Raw genomic sequence first — 26,397 nt, forward strand, 5'->3', positions numbered from 1 at the left:
GCGTTGGGCGACTATTTGGGTGGGTTTTCTCCAGGTGCTCTGTTTCCTCCCACAATCTAAAATGTGCAGGTTAGGTGAACTGGCCATGCTATATAGCCCCTAGTGTTCAGGGTGTATTAGACAAGGGCAAATGTAGAGTAATAGGGCAAGGGGATGGGTCTGGATGGGTAACTCTTGGGATGGTCAGTGTGGACTTGTTGGGCCAAATGTTTCCACACTGTAGTGATTCTATGAGAAGTTGCTTTGTATTTCCAGAGCAGTGGGAAGGTCACCTTGGGAATTCCACAGACCCCACCCTTATCATCTGCAAACTGTCTGATAGGGGTCTACAACCATCCATCCAAATGCATTGCAGAGCCAAACCTTGGTTCTCACACACAGATGTCCAGTCCAATAATGTTCATGGGTCTCTAGTTCCCTGGAGCTCAACAGAGGAGAAAGTGAGGATTGCAGATGCTGGAGATCAGAGCTGAAAATGTGTTGCTGGAAAAGCGCAGCAGGTCAGGCAGCATCCAAAGAGCAGGAGAATAAACGTTTTGGGCATGAGCCCTTCTTCAGGTTCCTGAATCGAAACATCGATTCTCCTGCTCTTTGGATGCTGCCTGACTTGCTGCGCTTTTCCAGCAACACATTTTCAGCTCTGGAGCTCAACAGATCCAATATAATGTTCAGTTATAGATTCCTATAACATCAGCAATATTGGACTGTGTGAGTTTAACAATGTTCTCACCCACATGAAAAACCTTTTCCAAATCTTCAGTCAAGCTCCACCAATTTGCAACGAACCAACAGTTTAGAAATGTTAGCATAAATACTTTTGGGCCATACATGGTGGAGGCTGGACACTCCTCAAACAATATCTCTTCATTTCCAAAACCCTGAACCTACCTTGGATGTCCCTTATATTGGCCTTCTCAGATTTTTTCCGTTCTGGCCCCTGTTCTTCAATCTTCAACTTCAACTGCTCAATCTCTTTCCTCAGATCAGCTATAATGTTGGTGTACTGCGTAATGTGGTACGAGATGTTGAGCAGGTTTCGTTTCACCTTAAAAGTGTAACAAATCTCCAATCAGAAACTGTGAAATGGAGTCCAGAGGAAATACATTGAGAATAGAAACAACAGTTTAGCCAAAGTGACATTATATGAAACGGATTGTCCAGGACCATCAGTATCACTGGGAAGAACAATGGGAACCAGGCAGGAGGGGCATAACATTGTAATTTGTGGAGTTGTTCTCCCTGCTACCACTGCATGTCACCCCAATAATCCCTAATCTTTTCTCTTCAGATCTTTTAGCATGGCTGTGAACAACCAACATTTTCATTTTCTGCTTTAACATCAGATTTCTTTTACACATAGGAGCGTAGGAAAGAAGTCTCACACTGGATCTGAATCTTCTGAGCAGCATGGTATGAACCTTCACCTGACCCAATGCTACTGAGCAATTCTTCTGGAACCTTCTGGATGTCACAGAAAGATGTGAAGCCCCTGTTTAGAATTATAGAATCCTACAGTATGGAAGCAGGCTATTTGGCCTAAAGAGTCTACACTGACCCTCCAAAGAGCATCCCACGCAGATCCACCCCATGCCCTATCCCTGTAACCCTGCATTTCCCATCACTACTCCACCTAGCCTGCACATCCCTGGATACTATGGGCAATTTAGCAGGGTCAATTCAACTAACCTGTACATCTTTGGACTATGGGAGGTAACTGGAGCACCCAGAGAAAGCTCACACAGTCACAGGGAGAATACACAAACTCCATGCACAGTCACCCAAGGGTAGAATCGAACCCCAGTCCCTGGTACTGTGCGGCAACAATGCTAGCCACCATGCCAACCTTAAGAGGGTTTAAGAGGGGAGGGAGACAGAAGACAGGAAACTATAGGCCAGTTAGCCTGACCTATAGATCATAAGATTTCGGGTCCATTATTAAAGATGAGATTGTAGGGCACTGTACTTAGAAGTGCATGGTGAAAAGATGCTGAGTCAGCACAGCTATGTCAAGGGGAAGTCATACCCGACAAATCTATCAGAATTTTTTGAGGAGGTAAGAAGCAAGTTTCATCTACCCAATAATTCCTATTTGGTCCACATATCAGGACTTCCTGAGGGTTTTGTCACGCTAGTTCAGTCCAGAGTCTGATGATTCAGAGACAGTGAGATTTGGCTCTTTGTTGACGAAAGGCTTTATCTGTCCAGCTATGAAACCGTTAAAAGTCTCATGACTCTGTAAAACAGTTTTCCTTTTTTCCAGACAATTATTAGCACACATCAGTGATCTGGTCATTATTGCACTGTTGTTTGTGGGAAGTGCTGTGTACAAGTGGCTGATGTGTTTTCTACATTCCACCAATTTATGTCATCTTTGAGATATTCTGAAATTATGGAAGGACTTATTTAAATTTAAGTGCCTTGTAATGTAAAGAATATAATATAAATAATAAAACTCTCTTCTTTCTATATATTATTGATTTGAATTGTCTTGTTTCAGTTGGAAAATGTTATGACTTTATTTGCAGGATGGCAACTCCAGAACTAGCTATGCCCCCCCCCAGCCAAGTTATTCCAGTACAGATTAGATTCCTTACAGTGTGGAAACAGGTCCTTCAGCCCAACCAGTCCACACCGACCCTCCGAAGAGTCACCCAGAACCATTTCCCTCCTAACACTAACACTAGTGGGCAATTTAGCATGACCAATTCACCTGACCCGCACATCTTTGGATTGTGGGAGGAAACCGGAGCACCCAGAGGAAACCCGCACAGACACAGGGAGAATGTGCAAACTCCACACAGACAGTCACCTGAGGCTGGAATCGAACCTGGGACCTGGTGCTGTGAGGCAGCAGTACTAACCACTGAGCCACCGTGCCGCCGTTCCGTCCCATACAGTTTAAAACACTGGCATCTACCCAAAAATATTGCCGCAGTAAGTTTTATACACAAATTGCAAGAGAAATCCAATCCAGCCAATTACCAATTCATTGGTAAATCATCAGCAACATGATACAAGAGGTCAATCAGCACCTGCCTAGCAATAACCTGCTCACTGACATTCAGTTAGGGTTCCAAGCTGACCTCAGTTGTTGAACCTCCATGGTTCAAACATGGACAAAAGAGTTGAATTCCAAATATAAGGGGAGAGTAATCAGCCTTGCCACATTTGATTGAGTGCAGCATCAGGAATCTCAAGCAAAACTGGAATCAATGGGAACTCTCCATTTGTTGGGAGTCAAACCTGGCACATAAGATGGTTGTGGATTAGAGTCATTGAGTTCAGAACATTATAGAAAAAGGCCCTTTGACCTATCAAATCTGCACTGATCGAAACAACCACTTAACCATTCAAATCCCATCTTCTGGAACTTAGCCTATAGCATTGCATACCTTGGAATCCCAAGTATACATCTAAAATGTTTCTTAAATGTCATGAAGGGTTTTGCCTCTACGCTCTCATAGGCAGAGAGTTCCAAATTCCCACAAACATGTGGGTGAATAGTTTTTCCTCACACCAAGGTCCCTCTGATCCTCAGTGATCCTTAGGTTCCTACTATTTATCATAAATTCCTCTGCCTTGTTGTCTCACCTAAGTACATCACCTGGCATTTATCCAGACTGAATTCCGTTTGCCACTATCAGCTGATCTGCTGAGTCTATTAGGTGCGTTGGCCAAGCTAAATTGCCACAGTTTCCAGAGATGTGCAGGCTAGGTGGTTTAGTCATGGTAAATGCGGGGCTATAGGGATAGGGTCTGGGTGGGATGCTCATCAGAGGGTCGGTGCAATCTCTATTGGCCAAATGGCCTGCTTCTATGCTATACAGATTCTATGATTCTGTCCACATCTTCTTGCAATCTCAGGCTATCCTTCTCATGATCTACCACACCACCAATTTGCATAGTACATGTGAACTGTAAAGTGGGGCAAACATTCCCATCAGATACCCTGGACTAAAGCTCTCTGAACTTGGGACATGAGTTTGTGGAATTCACATTGAATAGAGATTCACTGAGCTCTCTGGCTGAGACAGACTAGGCATTATGCAAGCCTAGGGGAGAAAGGGTTTAGCTTGTAAAGCTACAACAAGACCCCACAAACATCTCAGCTAAAAACAATGAACACCAGCCTGCAGAGCCAATAACTGAGACATTCTGGAGCCTACTAAATTACAAAACCACTCAACTTTTCATCAGTTTGCTCGGACACAGTGATACAAAACATTCCCACACCATTGTATTACATATAAACTGTTTGCCTTTGAATGCGAAGACCTTACACTACCAGCAACATCTTAACCTTCTACCTATCTAAGAGTAATAATGAACATTCAAAACTATCAGAAACTGCTCACTTTAATTGGAGAACCATTCACAGCTCAACTAACACTCACAAAGCTCATTCAGACATGAGAGGAGGTGCAACAGCTCAGATTAAATCCGGATTTGGCAGGCGATAAGGGAAACTGACTGTCAGTGTAACTGGGGATCCCTGATCTCTGGTGTTGTTCATTAAGAGTCCAGCCAGCATCAAGAGAATCAGCCACAGCCAGTCACAGACTCAGGAAAAGGAGAGCGAATAATCTTCTATCCATGAACCTCCATTTTTATAAATGACCTGGGTGAGGGCATAGAAGGATGAATTGTGGATAGTGACAAAGGATGTTGTAGGTTACAGAGAAACATAGATAAGCTGTAGAGCTGGGCTGAGAGGTGAAAAATGGAGTTTAATGTGGAAAAGTGTGAGGTGATTCACTTTGGGAGTAACAGGCATGCAGAGTACTGGGTTCATGGTAGTGTAGATGAGCAGAAAAATCTCGATGTTCATGTACAGGGGACCTTGATTATCTGAATACCAATTATCCAAAAATCAGATTATCTGAAGGAGACCTCGAGGTCTTGACAGAAGCATTACATTATGGAGTTCAATGTAGCTAAGTGTGAAGTCATTCACTTTGGTAGGAGTAACAAGAAGATGGATTACTGGGCTAATGGTAAGCTACTTGGTAGTGTGGATGAGCAGAGGGATCTTGGTGTCCATGTACACAGATCTTTGAAAGTTGCCACCCAGATGAATAGTGCTGTGAAGAAGGCATATGGCATACTGGGCTTTATTGGTAGAGGAATTGAGTTCCGGAGTCCTGAGGTCATGTTGCAGTTGTATAAGACTCTGGCACGGCCTTATCTGGAGTATTGTGTGCAGTTTTGGTCGCCATACTATAGGAAGGATGTGGAGGCACTGCAACGGGTGCAGAGGAGGTTTACCAGGATGTTGCCTGGCATGGTAGGAAGATCGTATGAGGAAAGGCTGAGGCACTTGGGGCTGTTCTCATTGGAGAAAAGAAGGTTTTGGGGAGATTTGATAGAGGTGTACAAGATGATTAGGGGTTTAGATAGGGTTGACAGTGAGAACCTTTTTCCGCATATGGAGTCAGCTGTTACTAGGGGACAGCTTTAAATTAAGGGGGGGTTGGTATAGGACAGATGTTAGGGGTGGATTCTTTACTCAGCGGGTTGTGAGTTCATGGAATGCCCTGCCAGTATCAGTGGTGGACTCTCCCTCTTTATGGTCATTCAAGCGGGCATTGGATAAGCATATGGAGGTTATTGGGCTAGTGTAGGTTAGGTAGGCTTCGGTCGGCGCAACATCGAGGGCCGAAGGGCCTGTACTGCGCTGTATTTTTCTATGTTCTATGTTCTATGAAAGACGTGTGTCCAACACTGATCGCGACTTTTGTTGACAGTGATTAAAAGTGCTGCCAAGAACAGTCCTGGACTGATGGGCGTGCAGGCACAGTTTCTAAATGACTGACATCCCACCCTCTTTCTCTCTCTCTCTCTCTCTCTCTTCCCACACTTTCCCTGGAGATCTATAGTAGTCATGATTTGCAGACCACCTCCACCTGATGAAGGAGCTTTGCTCTGAAAGCTGGTGTGCTTCCAATTAAACCTGTTGGGCTATAACGTGGTGTTGTGTGATTTTTAACCTGGAGACCTACAGAGGGGTGTACCCTAAACATCCCTTCCCCAGATAATCTCTCCAACATTGTGGAACCTGTCAAAAAGTAGCAGTAAAAAGTTGTGCGTGTGTGCTTTTTGGACACTCAATCCCGCACCCCCCCGCCAAAAGGCAGTAGCAGTCTTGTTGTTGGTGTCCAGTCCGGCTGCACCAGAGAGGAGGTGGGGGCAGGCTAGCAGCAGTGTTAGACAGGGTTTGGGGGCAGGCAGGGGACAGTGGCAGATGGAGCTTTGGGGGTGGGCAGGGGGCAGTGCTGGACGCTGTTTGGGGGACGGGCAGGTGGCGTTGTTGGATGGGCAGGGGGCGGTTTGGGATGGGAATTGGGGTGGGCAGGGGTGGGTGTTGGATGGGGTTTGAGGCCGGGCAGGGGCAGTGTTGGATGGTGTTAGGGGGCAAACTGGGGCGGTGCTGGACAGAGTTTGGAGTGGGTGAGGGGTGGGGCCTCACACGTGCTGTGATGCTTTCTTATCTCCTGAACAGGGAGCTGATTTTACAGAAAATTCCGACCCCAGAAAAGGCATTGAATTGATTAACTGAATAATCAATTATCTGAACGAAATAGTGCCCGCCCATCTCATTTGGATAATTGAGGTTCTTTTGTACATAGATCCTTGAAAGTTGCCACCCAGGTTGATAGGATTGTTAAGAAGGCATACAGTGTGTTAGCTTTTATTGGTAGAGGGATTGAGTTTCGGAACCGTGAGATCATGTTGCAGCTGTACAAAACTCTGGTACGGCCATATTTGGAGTATTGCATATAGTTCTGGTCACCAAGTTATAGGAAGGATGTGGAAACTTTGGAAAGGGTTCAGAGGAGATTTACAAGGATGTTGCATGGTATGAAGGGAAGCTGAGAGATTGGAGGCTGTTTTCGTGAGAGAGAAGAAGGTTGAGAGGTGAAGCATGGCATTCATCCCCAAACTCCATCAACAGACACATTGACCTGGACACCATATACAAACCACTACAGCTGAAACTGACACCCGGAAACGGCAAGAACATCCATCAACAGACACATCGACCTGGACCCCACATACAAATCACTGCAGCTGAAACTGACACCCGGAAGCGGCAAGAACAAACCAATATAAATACTGGAAGAAACATCAAAGCAGCGCTTCACACGAGACTCCAACAGCACTGATGATGTTCCCTAGCCAGGGAACGAAACGTTTGCAGCAAAAACTTCCAGCTCGGCGAGCAGAACCACAACAGAGGTGACTTAATTGAGGCATAAGATAATCAGAGGGTTAGATCAGGTGGACAGTGAGAACCTTTTTCCTCGGATGGTGATAGCTAGCATGAGGTGACATAGCTCTAAATTTAGGGGTGATTGATATAGATGTCAAAGGTAGTTCATTTACTCAGAGAGTAGGAGAGGCGTGGAATGCATTGCCTGCAATAATAGTAGACTCGCCATCTTTAAGGGCATTCAGATGGTCATTGGCTAGGTATATGGATGAAAATGGAACAGTGTAGGTTAGATTTGCTTCAGATTGGTTCCACAGGTCATGCAACATTGAGGGCCGAAGGGCCTGTAATGTTCTATCTTCCATGTACTGACGAGAAGTGACTGGAGAGCAGAGAGACTGAGTGGGGACAGCATCAGCGATATCCACCACTATCCAAACCAACAGACGCCACTTCTGGGCTGAGCATAAGATCAGCAAGACCCTTTGTCCTGGCTCAATAAGATAGGGGCAGAAGGGTAAACTGTGAGACTAACAGGATAGGACCCTGAGATTTGCATGTATTCTCTTTCGTTTCCCCTGTCACCCAGTAATTAACAGCTCTCTGTAATTACCAAGTTGGGGCTGTAAGGGTTAACTGGGGTGTAAGTAGCTGTCAGATAAGGCTCATTTCATTTGATGCATAGCATTTGCCTCTAAGCATCTGCCTTCTGTGTTTTTCACCACACCACATCTCACTACATAAGCCCAGCATCAGAACCAGGAAGTTGTTTTATAATAAACCAGCCAGCACTCCTGACAGAACTTATTGATCAACCCTTCCCATTCAAGTCTAAATATTTAACATACCACAAACTGCAAGGGCCCTGACACTAATCCCTGTAGAACTCCACTTGACCCCACTTCCAGTCACATAAACCATCCCTCAACCATCACCCTCTGCATCCTGCTTCTCAGACAATTCTGTGTTCAATTTACCAAATTTCTTTGGATACCACAGACTTTTACCTTCACTATCAGTTTCCCACGTGGGACTTTTATTTTAGATTAGATTACTTACAGTGTGGAAACAGGCCCTTTGGCCCAACAAGTCCACACCGACCCACCGAAGCGCAACCTACCCAGACCCATTCCCCTACACTTACCCCTTCACCTAACACTAAGGTGAATTGGCCATGCAAAATTGCCAAACTAACCTGCACATTTTTGGACTGTGGGAGGAAACCAGAGTACCCACGGGGAACTCACGCAGACACGGGGAGAATGTGTAAACTCCATACAGACAGTCGCCTGAGGCCGGAATTGAACCAGAGTCTCTGGTGCTGTGAGGCAGCAGTGCTAACAACTGTGCCTTTATCAAAAGCCTTGCTGAAGTCCAAGCAGATTACATCAATGTACTGCCCTCATTCATATATCTGATTACCTCTGAATAATTCAACTGAGTTGTCAGACACAACCTCCCTGTGCTGATATTCTTGATGAATCCCTGCCTGTTCAAGTTGCTCACTACTGAGGTTAGACTGACTGGTGTCCAGTTCCCTGGTGTATCTTCCTCCTAGAATAACTGACTGTCCTCCAGTCCTCCCCAGGAAGGAGTTGCAAAATCTTATTATGTTGAGTTCACTCATGTCAGCTGCGGGACCTCTCTGCAGGAGTTCCTCAGAACAGTGTCCTGAGGGCTCAAACATCTTCATCTGCTTCATCAATGACCTTCCCTCCACAATAGTGTGAGAAAGTGAGGATGTTCTCAGCACAATTTATGATTCCTCAGATACTAAAACAACTCACAGCCAAGTGCAGTAAAGATCTGGATAATATCCAGTCTTGGGTTGGTAAATGGCGTGCATAATTTGTGCCATGCAGATGTGAGGTGATTACTATCCCTAACAAGAGAGAATCCCCTGTTAATTTTCAATGACATTGCCATCAATGAATACCCTATCAATATCCTGATGGTTACCATGACCAGAAACAGAACTGGATGAGTCATATAATTCTTATGGCTAAAAGGGTAGGTCAGAGACTAGAAATCTTGCAGTGAGTAATTCACTTCCTGACTCCCCAAAGACTGACCATCATCAACAAGGCACAAGTCAGGAGTATGATGGAGTATGATGGAATACTCTCACTTGCCTGATGACTACAATTCTAACAATAATCAAGAAGCTTGGAAAATTTCTGGCTGTCACAGGCTGCTCTTTTTTTGAGATATTTTTGGTGATTTCCTCAAATTCCAGGAGCAGCAATTACTGTTATATATGCTGTTGCATTGTTTTGGAGCTTTGAAGAAAAAAACAAGTCAAAACAACGGCATCTTTAAAAGGACAAGGGTCAGGCAAAGGCAGTACATGGTCAGTGCAGAAGAGAGAGAGAGAAACCCACACCGTTAACTGACACAGCAGTGAACCTGCACAGTTCCTGCCTTTGCTGTTGAATTTGTATATCACTGGACATCGGAGTGCATCTAGGAAAAGTTAAACAGTTAAATTCACAATTGATCTTGGAGGAACCTGTTGGGAGAGGTCACAGCACAGAAACAGATAAGTGAATATTTTTAAGTATAGCCCTGCTGTAAATCTACAATAATGAGTAAAGTGGGTTCTTTCTTGATTATATAGAATATAGAACATTACAACACTGTACAAGCCCTTTGGCCCTCGATGTTGCACCAACCTGTGGAACCAATCTGAAGCCTATTTAAACTACAGTATTCCATTCCCATCCATATGCCTTGCCAATGACCATTTAAATGCACTAAAAGTTGGTGAGCCTACTAGTGCTGCAGGCAGTGCATTCCACACCCCTACTACTCTGAGTAAAGAGGCTGCCTCTGACATCTATCCTATATCTATCACCCCTCAATTTAAAGCTATGTCCCCTTGTGCTAGCTATCATCGTCAGAGGAAAAAAGCTCTCACTGTCCACCCTATCTAACCCTCTGATTATCTTATATGTCTCAATTAAGTTGCCTCTCAACCTTTTTCTCTCAAACGAAAACAGTCTCAAGTCCCTCAGCCTTTCCACATAAGACCTTCCCGCCATACCAGGCAACATCCTAGTAAATCTCTTCTGAATACGTTCCAAAGCTTCCACAGCCTTCCTACAATGCAGTGACCTGAACTACACACGATACTCCAAATGTGGTCACACCAGAGCTTTATACAGCTGCAGCATGATCTCATGGTTCTGAAACTCAATCTCTCTACCAATAAAAGCTAACACACTGTATGCCTTCTTAACAACCTACTCAACTTGAGTGGCAACTTTCAGGGATCTATATACATGGATACCAAGATCTTTCTGCTCATCCACACTAACAAGACTCCGATGTACTAACCCATCCTTCTACACCCTCATCTAGGTTATTTATATAAATGACAACCAGCAGTGGCCCCAAAACAGATTCTTGCAGTACACCACCAGTAACTGAACTCCATAAAACACCACCCTCTGTCTTTTTTCAGCTAGCCAATTTCTGATCCAAACTGCTAAATCATCCTTAATTCCCATGCCTCCATATTTTCTGCAATAGCCTACTGTGGAGAACCTTATCAAACACCTGACTGAAATCAATATACACCACATCAACCGCTTTACCCTCATCCACCTGCTCGGTCACCCTCTCAAAGAACTCAATAAGGTTTGTGAGGCACAACCTACCCTTCACAAAACCGTGTTAACTATCCCTATTCAAGTTATTCTTCTCTATATGATTATAAATCCTATCTCTTATAACCCTTTCCAACACTTTATTCACAACTGAAGTAAGGCTCACAGGTCTATAATTTCCAGGGTTGAACAAGGGAATGACATTTGCTATCCTCCAATTTTCTGGCACTATTTCACAATGATGACATAAAGATTAAAGCCAAAGGCTCAGCAATCTCCTCCCAGGCTTCCCAGAGAATCCGAGGATAAATTCTCCGGACAATTAGGACTGACAGCTTAATGTTCCAGGATACTAATGCTACAGGGGACTTATCTATTTTTACACTTTCCAGAATTATGCTTTATTGAGATACATCTCTTGATTTAACTCAAAAATATAAGCCATAAGTATCAAGCCTGGAGCAGTGTTTTGTAGTGGAATAAGACGGTGCTGTTTTCTGGGTCTTTAGATTGGAAGAAGCAAAAATGGCCTTTAGTAGAGTGATTAAGCTCTTCTTATTGGATGTGAGTATTTCAGTAGAGTTTACGTGTTACTGAGGATTATATCTGCAATTAATGCCATTGGTTGTGAATCCTGTCAGATTGAAAGGATTGGTTGGAGCAACTGTTAGAGGCAATGAGGAATTTACAAGAGCAAGGGGATGTGATAGATGACAGTTATAGGAAGGAGAAAAGTCACAGATAGAGTAATAGAGATGGGTTAACTCCAGGAAAGGTAAGAGAGAGAGGCAGGTAGTGAAGGAGTCATCTGTGGCAATCCCCATTTCAAACAAGTATGCTATTTTGGAAAATATAAGAGTTGATGCATTCTCAGGGGACAGTCAAGTTCCCGGTATTGAGACTGGCTCTAATGCAATGAGGGGTACGACGACTTCCAAGAGATCAATTGTGTTAGGGGATTCTGTAGTCCGAGGCACAGACAGATGTTTCTGTGGCCAGCAGCGATAAAGCAGAATGGTGTGTTGCTTCCCTGGTGCCAGGATCAAGAATGTCTCAGAGAGGGAACAGAATGTTCTCAAGGGAGAGAGGGGCCAGCAGGAGGTCGTTGTACACGTTGGAACCAACAACAAAGGAAGGGAAAAGGATGGCATTCTGAAGGGAGAATATGAGAGTTAGGCAGGAAGTTAAAAAGGAGGTCCTCGAAGGCAGTAATATCTGGGTTACTCCCGGTGTTATGTGCTAGTGAGGATAAGAATATCCTCAGTGGGACAGTGCAGATGAATGCATGGCTGAGGAGCTGATGCAGGGGAGAAGGGTTCACATTTTTGGATCATTGGAATCTCTTCTGGTTTAGAAGTGACCTGTACAAGAAGGACGGATTGCACTTGAACTGGAAGGGCACTAATATATTGGCAGGAAGATTTGCTAGTGCTGCTCGGGAGGATTTAAACTATAATATGGTGGGGGTGTGGGCCCAGGGAGACAGTGAGGAAAGAGATCAATCTGAGGCTGGTACAGTTGAGAAAAGAAGCGAGTCAAATACTCAGGGCAGGCAGGGACAAAGCAGAGACCAAGGTAGGACTGATAAATCAAACTGCATTTATTTCAATGCAAGAGGCTTAACAGGAAGGCAGATGACCTCAGAGCATGGTTAGGAACATGGGACTGCAATATCACAACAATTATAGAAATGTGGCTCATGAATGGACAAGACTGGCAGTTTAATGTTCCAGCATACAAATACTACAGGAAGGACAGAAAGGGAGGCAAGAGGGGAGGGAGAATGGCATTTTTGATAAGAGATAGCATATAGCTATACACTGGGAAGATATTCCCAGAAATAGAGACAGGAAAGTTATTTCAGTGAACTTAGAAATAAGAAATGGATGATCACCTTATTGAGATTGTATTATAGACCCCCTAATAGTCAGTGGGAAATTGAGAAACAAATTTGTAAGGAGATCTCAGCTATCTGTAAGAACGATAGGGAAGTTATGGTACTCTGGATGTCTTGAAATGCACAAAAGTGAATTAATCCCCAGGACCTGATCAGGTGTACCCTAGAACTCTGTGCGAAGCTAGGGAAGTGATTGCTGGGCCCCTTGCTGAAATATTTGGATCATCGAAAATCATAGGTGAGGTGCCAGAAAACTGGAGGTTGATTAACATGGTGCCACTGTTTAAGAAAGGTAATAAGGACAAGCCAAGGAAGTATAGACTGGTGAGCCTGATGTCAGTGGTGGGCAAGTTGTTGGAGGGAATCCAGAGGAACAGAATGTATTTAGAAAGGCAAGGACTGATTAGGGATAGTCAACATGGCTTTATGCGTGGAAAATCATTTCTCATGAACCTGAGTGAGATATTTGAAGAAGTACAACGAGGATTGATGAGGGCAAAGTTAGCAAGGTTAGATCTCGTGGAATACAAGGAGAACTAGCCAACTGTCTCGAAGGTAGAAGACAGAGGGTGGTGGTGGAAGGTTGTTTTTCAGATTGGAGGCCTGTGACTAGTGGAGTGCCACAAGGATCGGTGCTGGATCCACTACTTTTCGACATTTATACAACTGATTTGGATGTGAGCATAAGACGTACACAGTTGGTGAGTTTGCAGATGACACCAAAATTGGGGGTGTAGTGGACAGTGAAGAAAGTTACCTCAGATTACAACAGGATCTTGGTCAGATGGGCCTATGGGCTGAGGAGTGGCAGATGGAGTTTAATTCAGATAAATTCAAGGTGATGCATTTTGGGAAAACAAATCTTAGAAGGACTTATACACTTAATGGTAAGGTCCTAGGGAGTGTTGCTGAACAAAGGGACCTTTGAGTGCAGGTTCATGGCTCCTTGAAAGTAGAGTCGCAGGTAGATAGGATAGTGAAGAGGGCATTTGCTATGCTTTCCTTTATTGGTCAGAGTATTGAGTAAGGAATTAGAAGGTCAAGTTGCGGCTGTGCAGGACATTGGTTAGGCCACTTTTGGAATATTATGTGCAATTCTGGTCTCCTTCCTCTCAGAAGGATGTTGCGAAACTTGAAAGGGTTCAGAAAATATTCACAAGATGTTGCCAGGGTTGGAGGGTTTGAGCTATCGGGAGAGATTGAGTAGGCTAGGGCAATTTTCCCTGGAGCGTCAGAGGCTGAGGGGTGACCTGATAGAGGTCTATAAAATCATAAGGGGTATGGATAGGATAAACAGACAAGGTCTTCTCCCTGGGGTAGGGGAGCCCAGAATTAGAGGGCATAGGTTTAGATTGAGAGGAGAAAAATATAAAAGAGACCTAAGGGGCATGTTTTTCACACAGAGGGAGGTGCATGTATGGAATGAGCTGCCAGAGGAAGTGGTGGAGGCTAGTTCAATTGCAACAATTAAAAGACATTTGGTTGGGTTCATTAATGGGAAGGGTGTGGAGGCATTTGGGTCAGGTACTGGCAAGCAGGACTCAATTAGGTTGGGACATCTGGTCAGCATGGACGAGTTGGACCGAAGGGTCTGTTTCTGTGCTGTACATCTCTATGACTCTATGACATTCAAGACAAAAACTGGAAGACCTGGAAATTAGATACTGGAAATTAGAAACAAAAACAGAAGTTGCTGGAAAATCTCAGCAGGTCTGGCAGAACTCTTCTGAGGAAGGGTCACCAGACCTGAGACATTAACTCTGATTTTCCTTCATAGATATTGCCAGAGCTGCTGAGCTTTTTTAGCAACTTCTGCTTTTGTAACCATTCAGGACAAAGCAACTTGACTGACATGACCACGACTAAGCACCACATTACCAACCTTCAACATTCACTCTTTCTACCATAGATGCATGCTGATAGCAGTATGTGCCATCTGCAAGATTCATAGCAGTAGCTCACCAAGGCCCCCTTGACATTAACTTCCAAACCTGCAACCTGCATTATCTAGAAGGCAACAGATATACGGAACACCACTACTTGCAAATTCCCTTCCAAACCATACACTGTCTTGCCTTGGAAATATGTCACTGTTCTTTCCCTGTTAAATTCCTGGAATTCCTTCCCTCACAACACTGTGGATGCATGTACACTAAATGAACAGCAGTAGTTAAAGAAGACAGCTCAATACCATCTTTCTCAATGGTAATGGGGGGTGGGCAATGCTTCCCAGCTCACATGCCACTGTCAAATACAAAAATTACACATGGTTGAATGTGCAATTTCAGAGACTTGAGATTGTTTAACTAACAATAATCTCAGAGTTGAACAGTTGGAGGGTCTTAGACAGTAGGCACTTGCCCACTGAATGTTCCAACTTACACGACAATTCCCAGGGAGTTCAGTTGAATTGAGATGTCTGCATAGTCCCACATGAAGTTTCTGTCTACGCAGTTGCAGCATTCTTCTTATCAGAGGTTCTGGGTTTTTGAAATGGGTTTTATAAAACCCATTTTATACTGAGTTTGGACTAGCAGTTGTATACTTAGTGACATTTGTTGAAGCTTTCAGTATGCTTAAAGGATGTGTTTTGTAGTGAAGCGCTATGGAATTAAACAGATTCAAGCATTCACTTGAACATTCATTGATGGTGAGGCTGGGGGGAAAGGAAGGTGGTGAATTCACTCAATACAAATATACTGCATTTTTTCTATCAAGATCCAATGGTGCCTGTACTCTGACAAAATTGAGAAACACAAGCAAATATACAAACATCTTACGTCCTTATATTTGAGAGTCATCAATCCTCTTTCAACCTGAACTCCTATTTAGGAATCTTCTGCTATCACCTCCCTTCACATAATGGAAGGAAAAAGAATGGTGCAACAGAATATAAATCGCATTCAAATCAAAATGTCAGCAGCAATAGGATGCCATCCATACCCTTGTTTTAATGTTCTTTGCACGGTCAGCATACATCAGTGTATTCCTGGATTCCTCAAACGAAGCACTGGCAGGACTGATGTGAGCAATCATTACTGTTCTGCTGTTTCCACCCAATGAGTCCTGTAACAATTGAACAAAACTTAATGTTCACTTAGAAATCCAGAGTTTAGACCCAAGTCTTGCTAAATTTTGGATGATGAGATTCACCGCTCAATGCTTAGCAGCATAGCAGATAAGTGCATAACAATTAGACAGGAGTAGGCTGTTTGGCTTCCTGAGTCTGCTGCACCATGATTTTACATTCTTCACATCCACTTTGCTGTGATTTTTCCCATAACCCTGGATTTCCCTACTGATCAAGAGTCTATCCTTAGGCCCTCGATATAGTGTCGGCCTTTTATCTTACTCCAAGATCAGGCTAACCTACATACACTTCATTGTACTAACTTCCACGTGCTTTTCCAAGAGTCGCTTAAGTGTCCCTAATGAATCTGACTCTATTACCACAGCTGGCAGTGCATTTCATCCACCCACCACTCTCTGAATAAAGAACCTACCTCTGACATTGCCCCCTAAACCTTTCTCCAATTATTTTAAAATTATGCCCCTCGTGATAGACATTTCTGCCATAGGAAAAAGTTTCTGTCTATCCACTCTATGCCTCTCAACGTCTTGTACACCTCTATGAAGTCTCTTCTCATCCTTCTTCGCTCCTTCAGAAAAGCCCTAGCTCCCTCAATCTTTCTTCATAAGACATGCCCTCCAGTCCAGGCAGCATCCTGGTAAATCTCCTCTGCACCCTCTTGAAAGCTTCCACATCTTTCCTATAATGAGGCAACCAGAACTGATCACAAATTCCAAGTGTGGTCTAACCAGGACTCTATAGAGTTGCAGCATAACCTCGCAGCTCTTAAACTCAATCTCTCCGCTATGAAAGCCAACACACCCTATGCCTTCTTAATAACCCTACCAACTTGGGTGGTAACTTGAGGGATCTATGGACATGGACCCCAACATCCTTCTGTTCCTCCACACTGTTAAGAATTGCCTTTAACCCTGTAATCTGCATTCAAATTCGATCTTCCAAAGTAAATGTTCCATGTTGAACTCATCTCCCACTTATCAGCAGTTCTGCATCCTGCCAATATCCCGTTGCAGCCCTCCACACTATCCACAACTCCACCAACTTTTGTGTCAATGACAATCTTACTAACCCACCCCTCCACCTCCTCATTCAAGTCACATATAAAAATCACAAAGAGCAGAGGTCTCAGAACTGATCCCTGCGGAACACCACTGGTCATCGAGCCCCAGGCTGAATAATTCCTGATGAGGGGCTTTTGCCTAAACATCAATTTTCCTGCTCCTTGGATGCTGCCTGATCTGCTGTGCTTTTCTAGCACCACACTCTCAACTCTATTTTTCATCTACCACTACACTCTGTCTTCTATGGGCGAACCAATTCTGTATCCAGATAGACAGGTTTCCTTTCATCTCAGCCTTAAATAAACACAAGGACTCTGCCATCACAGCTCTCTGTGGCAAAGAGTTCCAAAGACACACAAACCTCAGAGAGAATAAATTCCTCCATATCTCAGTCTCAGATTGTCGTCCCCCTTATTCTGAGGCTACGTCCTAGGTCCAAGACTATCCTATGTGAGAAACATTCTCTCAACATTTATTCTATCAAGCTCCTTCAGAATCCTATATATTTCAATGAGATAGAATAGAAATAGAATAGGATAGAATCCCTACAGTATGGAAGCAAGCCATTTAGCTAATTGAGTGCACACCAACCCTCTGAAGAGTATCTCACCCAAACTCAGACCCCTACTCTATCGCAGTAACCTCACACAACGCATGGCCAATCCACCTAATCTGCACATCCCTGGATACTGTGGCAATTTAGCATGGCCAATCCACCTAACTTGCACATCTTTGGACTGTGGGAGGAAATCCATGCAGACAGGGGAAGAATGTGCAACCTCCACACAGACAATCGCCTGAGGGTGGAATTGAACCCGAGTGCCCGGCAATGTGAGGCAGCAGTGCTGCCCCATTCTCCTCTCATTCCTCCAAACTCCAGCGAGTAGAGCTCCAACTTGTTTAACCTTTGCACAAAAGACAATCTCTCCATATCAGGGATCATCTTAGGTACTGCAAAAAATACGGAGGTATGGCATTAAGGGTGCGTTAGAATTTTGGATTAGGAATTGGCTGGCTGGAAAAAGACAGAGTAGTTGATGGTAAAGGTTCATTTAGGAGTGCAGTTACTAGCGGTGTTCCGCAAGGATCTGTTTTGGGACCATTGCTGTTTGTCATTTTTATAAATGACCTGGAGGAGGGGCTAGAAGGTTGGGGGAGCAAGTTTGCAGATGATACGAAAGTAGGTGGAGTTGTTGACAGTGAGGAAGGATGTGGCAGGTTACAGCAGGATATAGATAAGCTGCAGAGCTGGCCAGAAAGGTGGCAAATGGAATTCAATGTAGGTAAGTGTGAAGTGATTCACTTCGGTAAGAGTAACAAGAAGATGGGGGTACTAGGCTAATGGTCGGATACTTGGTAATGTGGATGAGCAGAGGGATCTTGGTGTCCAAGTACACAGATCTCTGAAAGTTGCCATCCAGGTAAATTGTGCCGTGAAGAAGGCATATGGCGTACTGGCTTTTATTGATAGAGGAATTGAGTTCCGGAGTCCTGAGGTCATGTTGCAGTTGTATAAGACTTTGGTGCAGCCGCATCTGGAGTATTGTGTGCAGTTTTGGTCACCATACTATAGGAAGGATGTGGAGGCACTGCAACGGGTGCAGAGGAGGTTTACCAGGATGTTGCCTGGTATGGTAGGAAGATCGTATGAGGAAAAGCTGAGGCACTTGGGGCTGTTTTCATTGGAGTAAAGAAGGTTTAGGACCGACTTGATAGAGGTGTACAAGATGATTAGGGGTTTAGATAGGGTTGACAATGAGAACCTTTTTCCACGTATGGAGTCAGTTATTACGAGGGAGCATAGCTTTAAATTAAGGGGAGGTAGGTATAGGACAGATGTTAGGGGTAGATTCTTTACTCAGCGAGTCGTGAGTTCATGGAATGCCCTGCCAGTAGCAGTGGTGGACTCTCCCTCTTTATGGGCATTTAAACGGGCATTGGATAGGCATATGGAGGATAGTGGGCTAGTGTAGGTTAGGTGGGCTTGGGCCGGCACAACACCGAGGGCCAAAGGGCCTGTACTGCGCTGTATTTTTCTATGTTCTATGTTCTAACCTTCTGTGAACCGCCTCCAATTAAATATCTTCTGAATAAGGGGATGAAACTACTCACAGTATTCCAGATATGGTCTCACCAGCATAGTTTACAGTTGTAGTAAGAGTTCCCTACTCTTATAAACCTACCCCCTGAAATAACTATCAACATGACCATCACCAACAAGAGAAAATCTAAGCACCGCCCATCAACCATCACTGAATCCCCCACTATCAACGTTCTCAGAGTTATCATTGATCATAAACTTAACTGCACTCACCATATAAACGCAGTGGCTACAACAGCAGGTCAGAGGCTGGGAATTCAGCACCGAATAACTCACTTCCTGACCCCCAAAAGCCTGTCTACCATCTACAAGAATGGGGGGTGATCTCATTGAAATATGAAGGTTTCTTAGGGGGAATTCATAGGGGGATTGATGACAGGATGTTTCCATTCATGGGAGAACCCAGGACCAGAATAAGGCAGTGCCAATTTAAAATTGAGATGAGGAGGATTTTGTTTTCTTTCAGAGGTTTGAGAGTCTTTGGAACTTCTTGCCACAGACAGCTGTGGGGGCAGAGTCTTTGTGTATATTTAAGACTGAGATAGACACACTCTCAATCAGTAGGGGTGTCAAGTGTTAATAGAAGAAAACACAGGAAAATGGAAATAAGAAATGTTAGATCAGCCATTATGTTATCGAATTGGGTTTGAAGGGCCAAACAGCCTCCTCCTGTTTGTACTGTGTATGGTCTTAATTGCAGTTAAAGAAATTGGAGAGACGTAAGTTAAGAGATCTGATAGAGGTTTTAAAAATCACGAGCAAGCTGGATGGAGTAGATATAGAAAAACTGTTCCCATTCGTAAAATGAACAAGAATCTGAGGTTACGGATTTAAAGTGATTTGCAAAAGAAGCAAATGCAGGATGAGAAAGGTCTTTATCATTCAGTGAGTAGTGAGGGTATGAAATGCACTGTCTGGAGACATGACAGAGGCAAGTTCATCAGAGGCATTCACAATAACATTATTTGAATCAAAATAATGTGCAGGTTCATGGGGAAAATGTAGGCAATGATGTACATTTGAAGAGCCAGAGCAGACTTGATTGGCCAAATGGCCTTCTTCTGCAGAATAACACTTCTGTGATTCTGAAAAGCTTTAAGTCGCACTCCATGACTTGGTGTCGATAATGATGCTGAACAGGTTGAGTATCAACTTGTAAATTCTTCCACTGTTTTACAGGTAGTAAGAGCAGAAGAGATTCCTGGTCAGTTGTGTGGTGGGAGAAAAATTGGATATTGGACATTATATATGATAAATGGAGACTGAGAAAGGAGTGGCAGAATTGAACAGAGCCAACATGGATCTATGGAAAAGAAATCATGTCTGACAAACTTGTTAGTTTTGTTTGAGGATATCACTTGCAGCATGCCTCTCTCGACCAAAATTGGAAAGAATTATGAATTTTGCTTCCAATTTTCACCATGCTGTCACCTTCACTAGTCTATCTCGGACTCCTCTCTTCCCTTCCTCTGTTTCTATGTGTGGCTGGCCATAAATTTCCACTACAAACCCACCAACTCCTACAGTTACCTGAACTGAACAACCTCAAACCCTGCTTCCTGTAAGGACTCCATCCCACTCCTTCAGTTTCTCTGTCTCCATTGCATTTGTTCTGATGATACTACTTCCCACAGGAAGACCTCAAAACAATTGTCTACCTTCTTCCACAACCAAGGAATCCTGGTTGATAGGGCTCTCAGCGGTGTCTGACACATCTCCTGCACTCTGCCCTCACCACTTCTCTTACCTCCCACAACAGCGATTAGGTTCACCACTCTCACTTAACACTGCACCCGATCCACTACCAATGGATCATAAGCCACCATTGGGACCATCTACCAGACATATACTCCCTTCCCTTGTCAGCCCCAGATATACTTCCAGGTGAAGCAGCACTTTATCTGCACTTCACTCAATCTAGACTACTGCTCACAACGTACTCTCTACACAGGGAGACAAAATCCAGACTGAGTGACTGCTTTGTGGAACACCTAAGTTCTATTGCAAAAATGATCCTGAATTTCAAGTTACCTGCCACTTCAGCACACCACCTTTTTCCCTGACTGACATCTTTGTCTCAGGCTTATTGCAGTGCTCCAGCAAGTTTCAATGCAAGCTGGAAGAACAGCATCTCATTTTCTGCTTGGGAACTCTGCACACTTCAGGACTCAATATTGAGTTCTATGATTTTAGGGGCTTCTTTCATGCCCCGATCCCAACCCCACATCCCAGGTCATGTCATCACATGGACTTACAGCACAGCCAAACCATTTTCACCATGAAAGGAGCCCCTTTAGCAACTTTTCTTTTTCCCTGGCTTACCGTATCCATTCTTTTGTCTACCTAACTTCGACTTTATCTCCCTCTGGGTTCCATTTCCATCTATTGTTTACTTCTTCCCCCCATCCTTGTGTTCAGCATAAATACCATCTTTCCCTCTATACCATCATTTCTGAAGAAAGGTCACTGGACCCAAGATGTTAACTCTGCTTTCTCTCCACAGATGCTGTCAACCTTCATGAATTTCATAAACAACGTGTTTTTATTTCAGCATCTGCAGTTCTTTGTTTTAACTGGCATGAGTTTTGTGAGACCATGCTTGGCATATTGTGTAGGGTTGCATCTCCTTACCTAACTAAGAATGAAGTTGCCACAGAAAGTAGTGCACTAAAGTTCACCAGATTAATCCCTGGGATGGGAGAACTGTTTTGCGAGGAAGGACTGAGAAAATTTGGCCTGCATTCTCCTGAGTTTCAAGCAATGAGATGTGATCTTACTGAAACATAAAAAAAATTCTTACAGCAATAACAGTGGATGCAGAAAGGATGTTTCCACAGGATGGCAAGTTGGGAACTAGGGATCATGATCTCAGGGGTAGGAATATAGGGCTGAGATGAGAATGAATTTCTTCACTCAGAGTGAAGAGTCTTTGGAATTCTCTATCCCAGTGGGCTGTGGAAGCTCAGTCACTGAGCACGTTCAAGACAGAAATCAATATGTCTGATGGCAGGAGAGGGAGACAGTGCAAGAAAAAGGCATTGAGAAGATGATCACCCATTGTTGAATTATGCTCAATGGGCTGAATGGCACACAACTGTTCCTGCAGTCTATCTTCACGAGCCATAGCTCCATACTGAAGCATGCAAGCACACGTGTATGTCACCATAACCACTCGACTCGTTGGGTCTGGGGCTGGGGAGCTATATAGTTAGCTGGACAGTTGTTGTGGATCAGGTCAGGCAGCATCTGAGGAGCGGGAAAATCAATGTTTCAGGCAAAAGCCCTTTATCACTCCTTCACGTTCTGCTGTTAAATGAGTAAATACAGGGATGGTACAGGTAAACATCAACATGATACAGGGCTGGAGAGTTGGTGGGGGAAAGCCCTGTATATTCCTGGTGAATGGCTTTTGCCCAAAATGTCGATTTTCCTGCTCCTTGGATGCTGCCTGACCTGCTCTGCTTATCCAGCACCACTCTAATCTAGACTCTGATTTCCAGCATCTGCAGTCCTCACTTTTGCCGAGTTGTTGTGGATCAGTTTGATGTCAACAGCATGGAGTTCAATCCTCATTCCAACTGGGCTGAATTTACAGCATCCCTCATTGACCTATTCACTGTGAAGTCTCTGGCACTAGAAGTTTCTCCTGCCTCCATGCAGACAAATCTGCATTAAAATAGAAGCAAACAATACCTTCAGAAGCCGGGTCAATTTGCTGTCTCTGTAGTTGACATATTGGGATCGATTTGCTCCTTTTTCACTCAGTGCATTGATACAGTTGCCCAGGGCCAACAGGGACCGATTAATGTGGGCTCCTTCCTTCATCCTCTTGCCTGTGTTCTGAGTCTGTTAACAGAGATAAAAAACCTGAGCTGCCTGTATGTTTGCCCTTTCTGTCTTGTTGTTTATCCCATACTGTTCCTTGGCTATTTCTGTAGCAAAACAATCAGATGAATAGGAGAGACCATCATCCATTGCTGTCGGATCGCCTACAACCTGGTGCACTGTTTATTCCTTGTATCATGGCATTAATTCCTGTGACAAGCTTTGTCCATCCTCTACCCAGTTTTGCCAGCATTGAGCCTAATGATTCCTTATTCAACCCCTTACCATTCTTTTCAGCTTTGCCACCAACAGACTTCTAATCTCACAATCTCTTACATGATTTTTTTTGAAAACCCACCACTAAATCATCCAATTAAACTACTAAACTGTTAACAATTGACAATCACTGTCTACCAGGGGAAGTGCAACATCAACAAAAATAGAGGATGGGAAGAGAGAGAGGACAAAATTTTAAATGAAGCTGTATCGAAAAATAATGCCCACCTCTCTTGAATACCACATGCTCCTTCTCCAAGGTCACAAGGCACAAACATAGCCACAAAAGAGGCAGCCAGTCAGGAATTACAATTTTTAAATATTATTGTTAATTGGCTTCAAGTTTCTTAAAAGCTTTATCTGACATGAAGTTCTACTTAAGGAAACTTATTCTACTTGTTTTCCATGTTGCAATTTCCCATACAGTGTAATATTTGTTATCATTTACTTCCTTTCTCTCTGTTAGTATTATTTCAGCTTCTCTCTCTTCAGAAACTATTTTGATGTAATTCAAGAATTCCAATCAGCAAAGTATCATAGGATCATAGAATCTCTACAGTGTGGAAGCAGGCCATTGGGCCCATCGAGTCCATACCAATCTTCCAAAGAGCATCCCACCCAGAAGCCCCATACCCTATTCCTGTAACCCTGTATTGCCTTTGGCTATTCCACCTAGCCTATACCATGAGTTATTTAACATGGCCAATCAACATGCACATCTTTGGACTGTGGGAGGAAACCGGAGCGCCCAGAGTAAACCGCACAGAAATGGGAAGAATGTGGAAACGCCACACAGACAGTCACCCAAGGTTGGAACTGAACTTGGGTCGCTGGCATCATCTGGCAGCTGTGCTAACCGCTGTGCCATCCCATAATAGGGAAATAAATTGTGATTGCCAGGATTCATCATAAAGAGCAATAAATTTGGGATTACCTGTTGAATAAATCCATTTAAATAATAAATTCATCTTTTTTGTACGTTACTGGATCCCCTCTCTACATCCCTTTCTGCCCTTGGCCACAGATATTCTGAGGCTAAAACTGCCAGTGGCTTTCCTGTATCTTAACATCCAACATTAACAACACAAGCTGGGCATGAAAAATGCAGATCAGCAGTTGGAGTGATGCAATCCCATCTCCAGAGTTGACTGCAACAAGTATTGGGGACAGGGCCTACAAGATGAAACCTCTTCTGCGTTTTTCACCGACTCTAATCCCCCCATTATCAAACCTTGCTTTTATAGAAACACAACTAAACAGACAGATGCTGTGCATCTGGAACTGAACATTCTATCTTAAATTATGATTGATGGTTTTACATTTAGTTCTTCATGAATAAAGTGTGGTTACTAAATTGATGTAGCCAAGTAATGTGTCAGCATGGATATGACTCCTGATTACCTGAGATGCTCTCTCAGAGCCAGCAAGGTCAATCATAAAGAGACGGCCAATTCGGATCTCTTCTGTAATGTTTTTTAGCCGACTCTTTTGTTTAACAATAACCTGCAGCACTGCATGGGAGCGGGATGAAGTTTTATTGGCAGCTGTTGGTTCTTGTGTTCGTTGTCTGTTGCCTTTTATGAGCAACTGCATGATCTGAGGATTAGAGAAATAAGTAGTTAGTTGCAATCGGGCCTAAATGTACTGCATTTACCCTCAGGTAAAATTTTTGCCATCACCTTGTCATGATCTCATAGCTTTTGATTTTAATAACATGAAAACCAAAGGATCTAGCCACACAGACGGCGAAGGTAGATGGCACCCCATTGTTGTTTGAGGGCAAAACAATGGACATGCCAAGGTCCATGACCTAGCATGTGGCTGGGTCATAGCAGCATAAAACTGGGTCTTAGACATTAATCAACCAGAAAATTTCAAATGTAATAATATAGTCTGCACACTGAAATATACCCAGGAATATAATCTACTGCCAATATATGGGCAGCATGATGGCACAGTGGTTAGCACTGCTGCCTCACAGTGCCAGAGACCCGGGTTCAATTCCCGCCTCAGGCGACTGACTGCGTGGAGTTTGCACATTCTTCCCGTGCCTGCATGGGTTTCCTCCGGGTGCTCTGGTTTCCTCCCAGTCAAAAAAAAAATGTGCAGGTTAGGTGAAGGGGTAAGTGTAGGAGAATGGGTCTGGGTGGGTTGCGCTTCGGCGGGTCGGTGTGGACTTGTTGGGCCGAAGGGCCTGTTTCCACACTGTAAGTACGTAATCTAATCTAATAAGTAAAAAAAAAATCCCCAGTAAGATTTGGACTTGGAGAAATAGCAAAAATATAGGAAAAGACTGCAAAACAAGCACAACATTAGTCGCTGCAACTAGTCTGGGGATTATAGATAGGTTAGCCAGAGAGCTGTGAAAACATCAGTCCAGGCAAGTGAATGTAGCATTCAGAGGCACACTGAAGAGGACTTGCATGCATTCTGACACAAATCTCAAAACATCCTAAAGTGTCTTACAACTAAACAAAATATTTCTTGGGGTGTGGTCACTTTCACAGCTTAGTTTTACAAATAAAAATTCGACCATTTTCAGAGACATTGTCCCCACTCCAGTTCCATGCAGGGCAATAGGTAGCAAGACTTTGCTACTGACTTGTTCCATTGCGAACTCTTATTTCAATACCTGTGGTTCCCAGGTCTTAAAACTTCTCCTTGAATACTTTGCTACAACTTCTTTGCCCTGCCCATCTTTTCAGAGCTGGTGACATCAATTCCACGTCACTCCGGCTGACTTTGGGTCTGGGAAGTGAAATGTGAGTCCTGCCAATCTCAGTCATCTCTCTATTGATGCATTTGACAATTCTTTGTTAACCTGCTTCAGTGGTGCTGTCTTTCCAAGTGCTGTACAGGATCTTACACAAGAAACGGGATGGGAAAATGTCCAAGTTAGTGACACCAATGGTCAAAATAATTTATCTTTCTTAAGGGCTCCACTTAAGATTTTCTCAAGGGATACCTTTTGATTTCCATTTTCAGGGTCTCGCTCCTCATTCTCACTAACTACTTTTTCAGATGACGCCATTACATAGTAATGTAACTTTTATATTTATGGTTATCTTTGGGGGGAGCAGTTTCTTCTTCAGCTAGACAGCACAAATAGTAAAGACTACATACCTGAGAATACATATATTATTAGATATTTTAACTTGATATCTATAAATTGGACTTTTTTGCAACATTATGAAAATGAACTCCAAATTCAGTACCTTGTAAGCATTCATTGAAATTGTTAAATGCAAACCCTATTAAGAATGGTGCATTATTACTATGGAATTTCTAGGAATTCTTATTTCTGGTAACTAGGAATAACATCATTTGT

General features: G+C 43.6%; 1 protein-coding gene across 1 annotated transcript in view; it reads right to left on the reverse strand.

Moving 5' to 3' along the window:
• LOC132825298 (kinesin-like protein KIF19) overlaps window positions 1–26,397 on the reverse strand; it is a 303,850-nt gene that overhangs the window by 155,767 nt on the left and 121,686 nt on the right. Inside the window, exons 7-10 of the mRNA XM_060840402.1 lie at window positions 24,471–24,665; window positions 22,662–22,814; window positions 15,659–15,781; window positions 889–1,045 (exon numbers count right to left, since the gene is read on the reverse strand). Coding sequence (XP_060696385.1) covers window positions 889–1,045; window positions 15,659–15,781; window positions 22,662–22,814; window positions 24,471–24,665 — 628 coding nt within the window. The remainder of the gene's footprint in view (window positions 1–888; window positions 1,046–15,658; window positions 15,782–22,661; window positions 22,815–24,470; window positions 24,666–26,397) is intronic.

Source organism: Hemiscyllium ocellatum, chromosome 20, assembly GCF_020745735.1.
Source record: "Hemiscyllium ocellatum isolate sHemOce1 chromosome 20, sHemOce1.pat.X.cur, whole genome shotgun sequence".
In the NCBI taxonomy this organism is placed as follows: Eukaryota; Metazoa; Chordata; class Chondrichthyes; order Orectolobiformes; family Hemiscylliidae; genus Hemiscyllium; species Hemiscyllium ocellatum.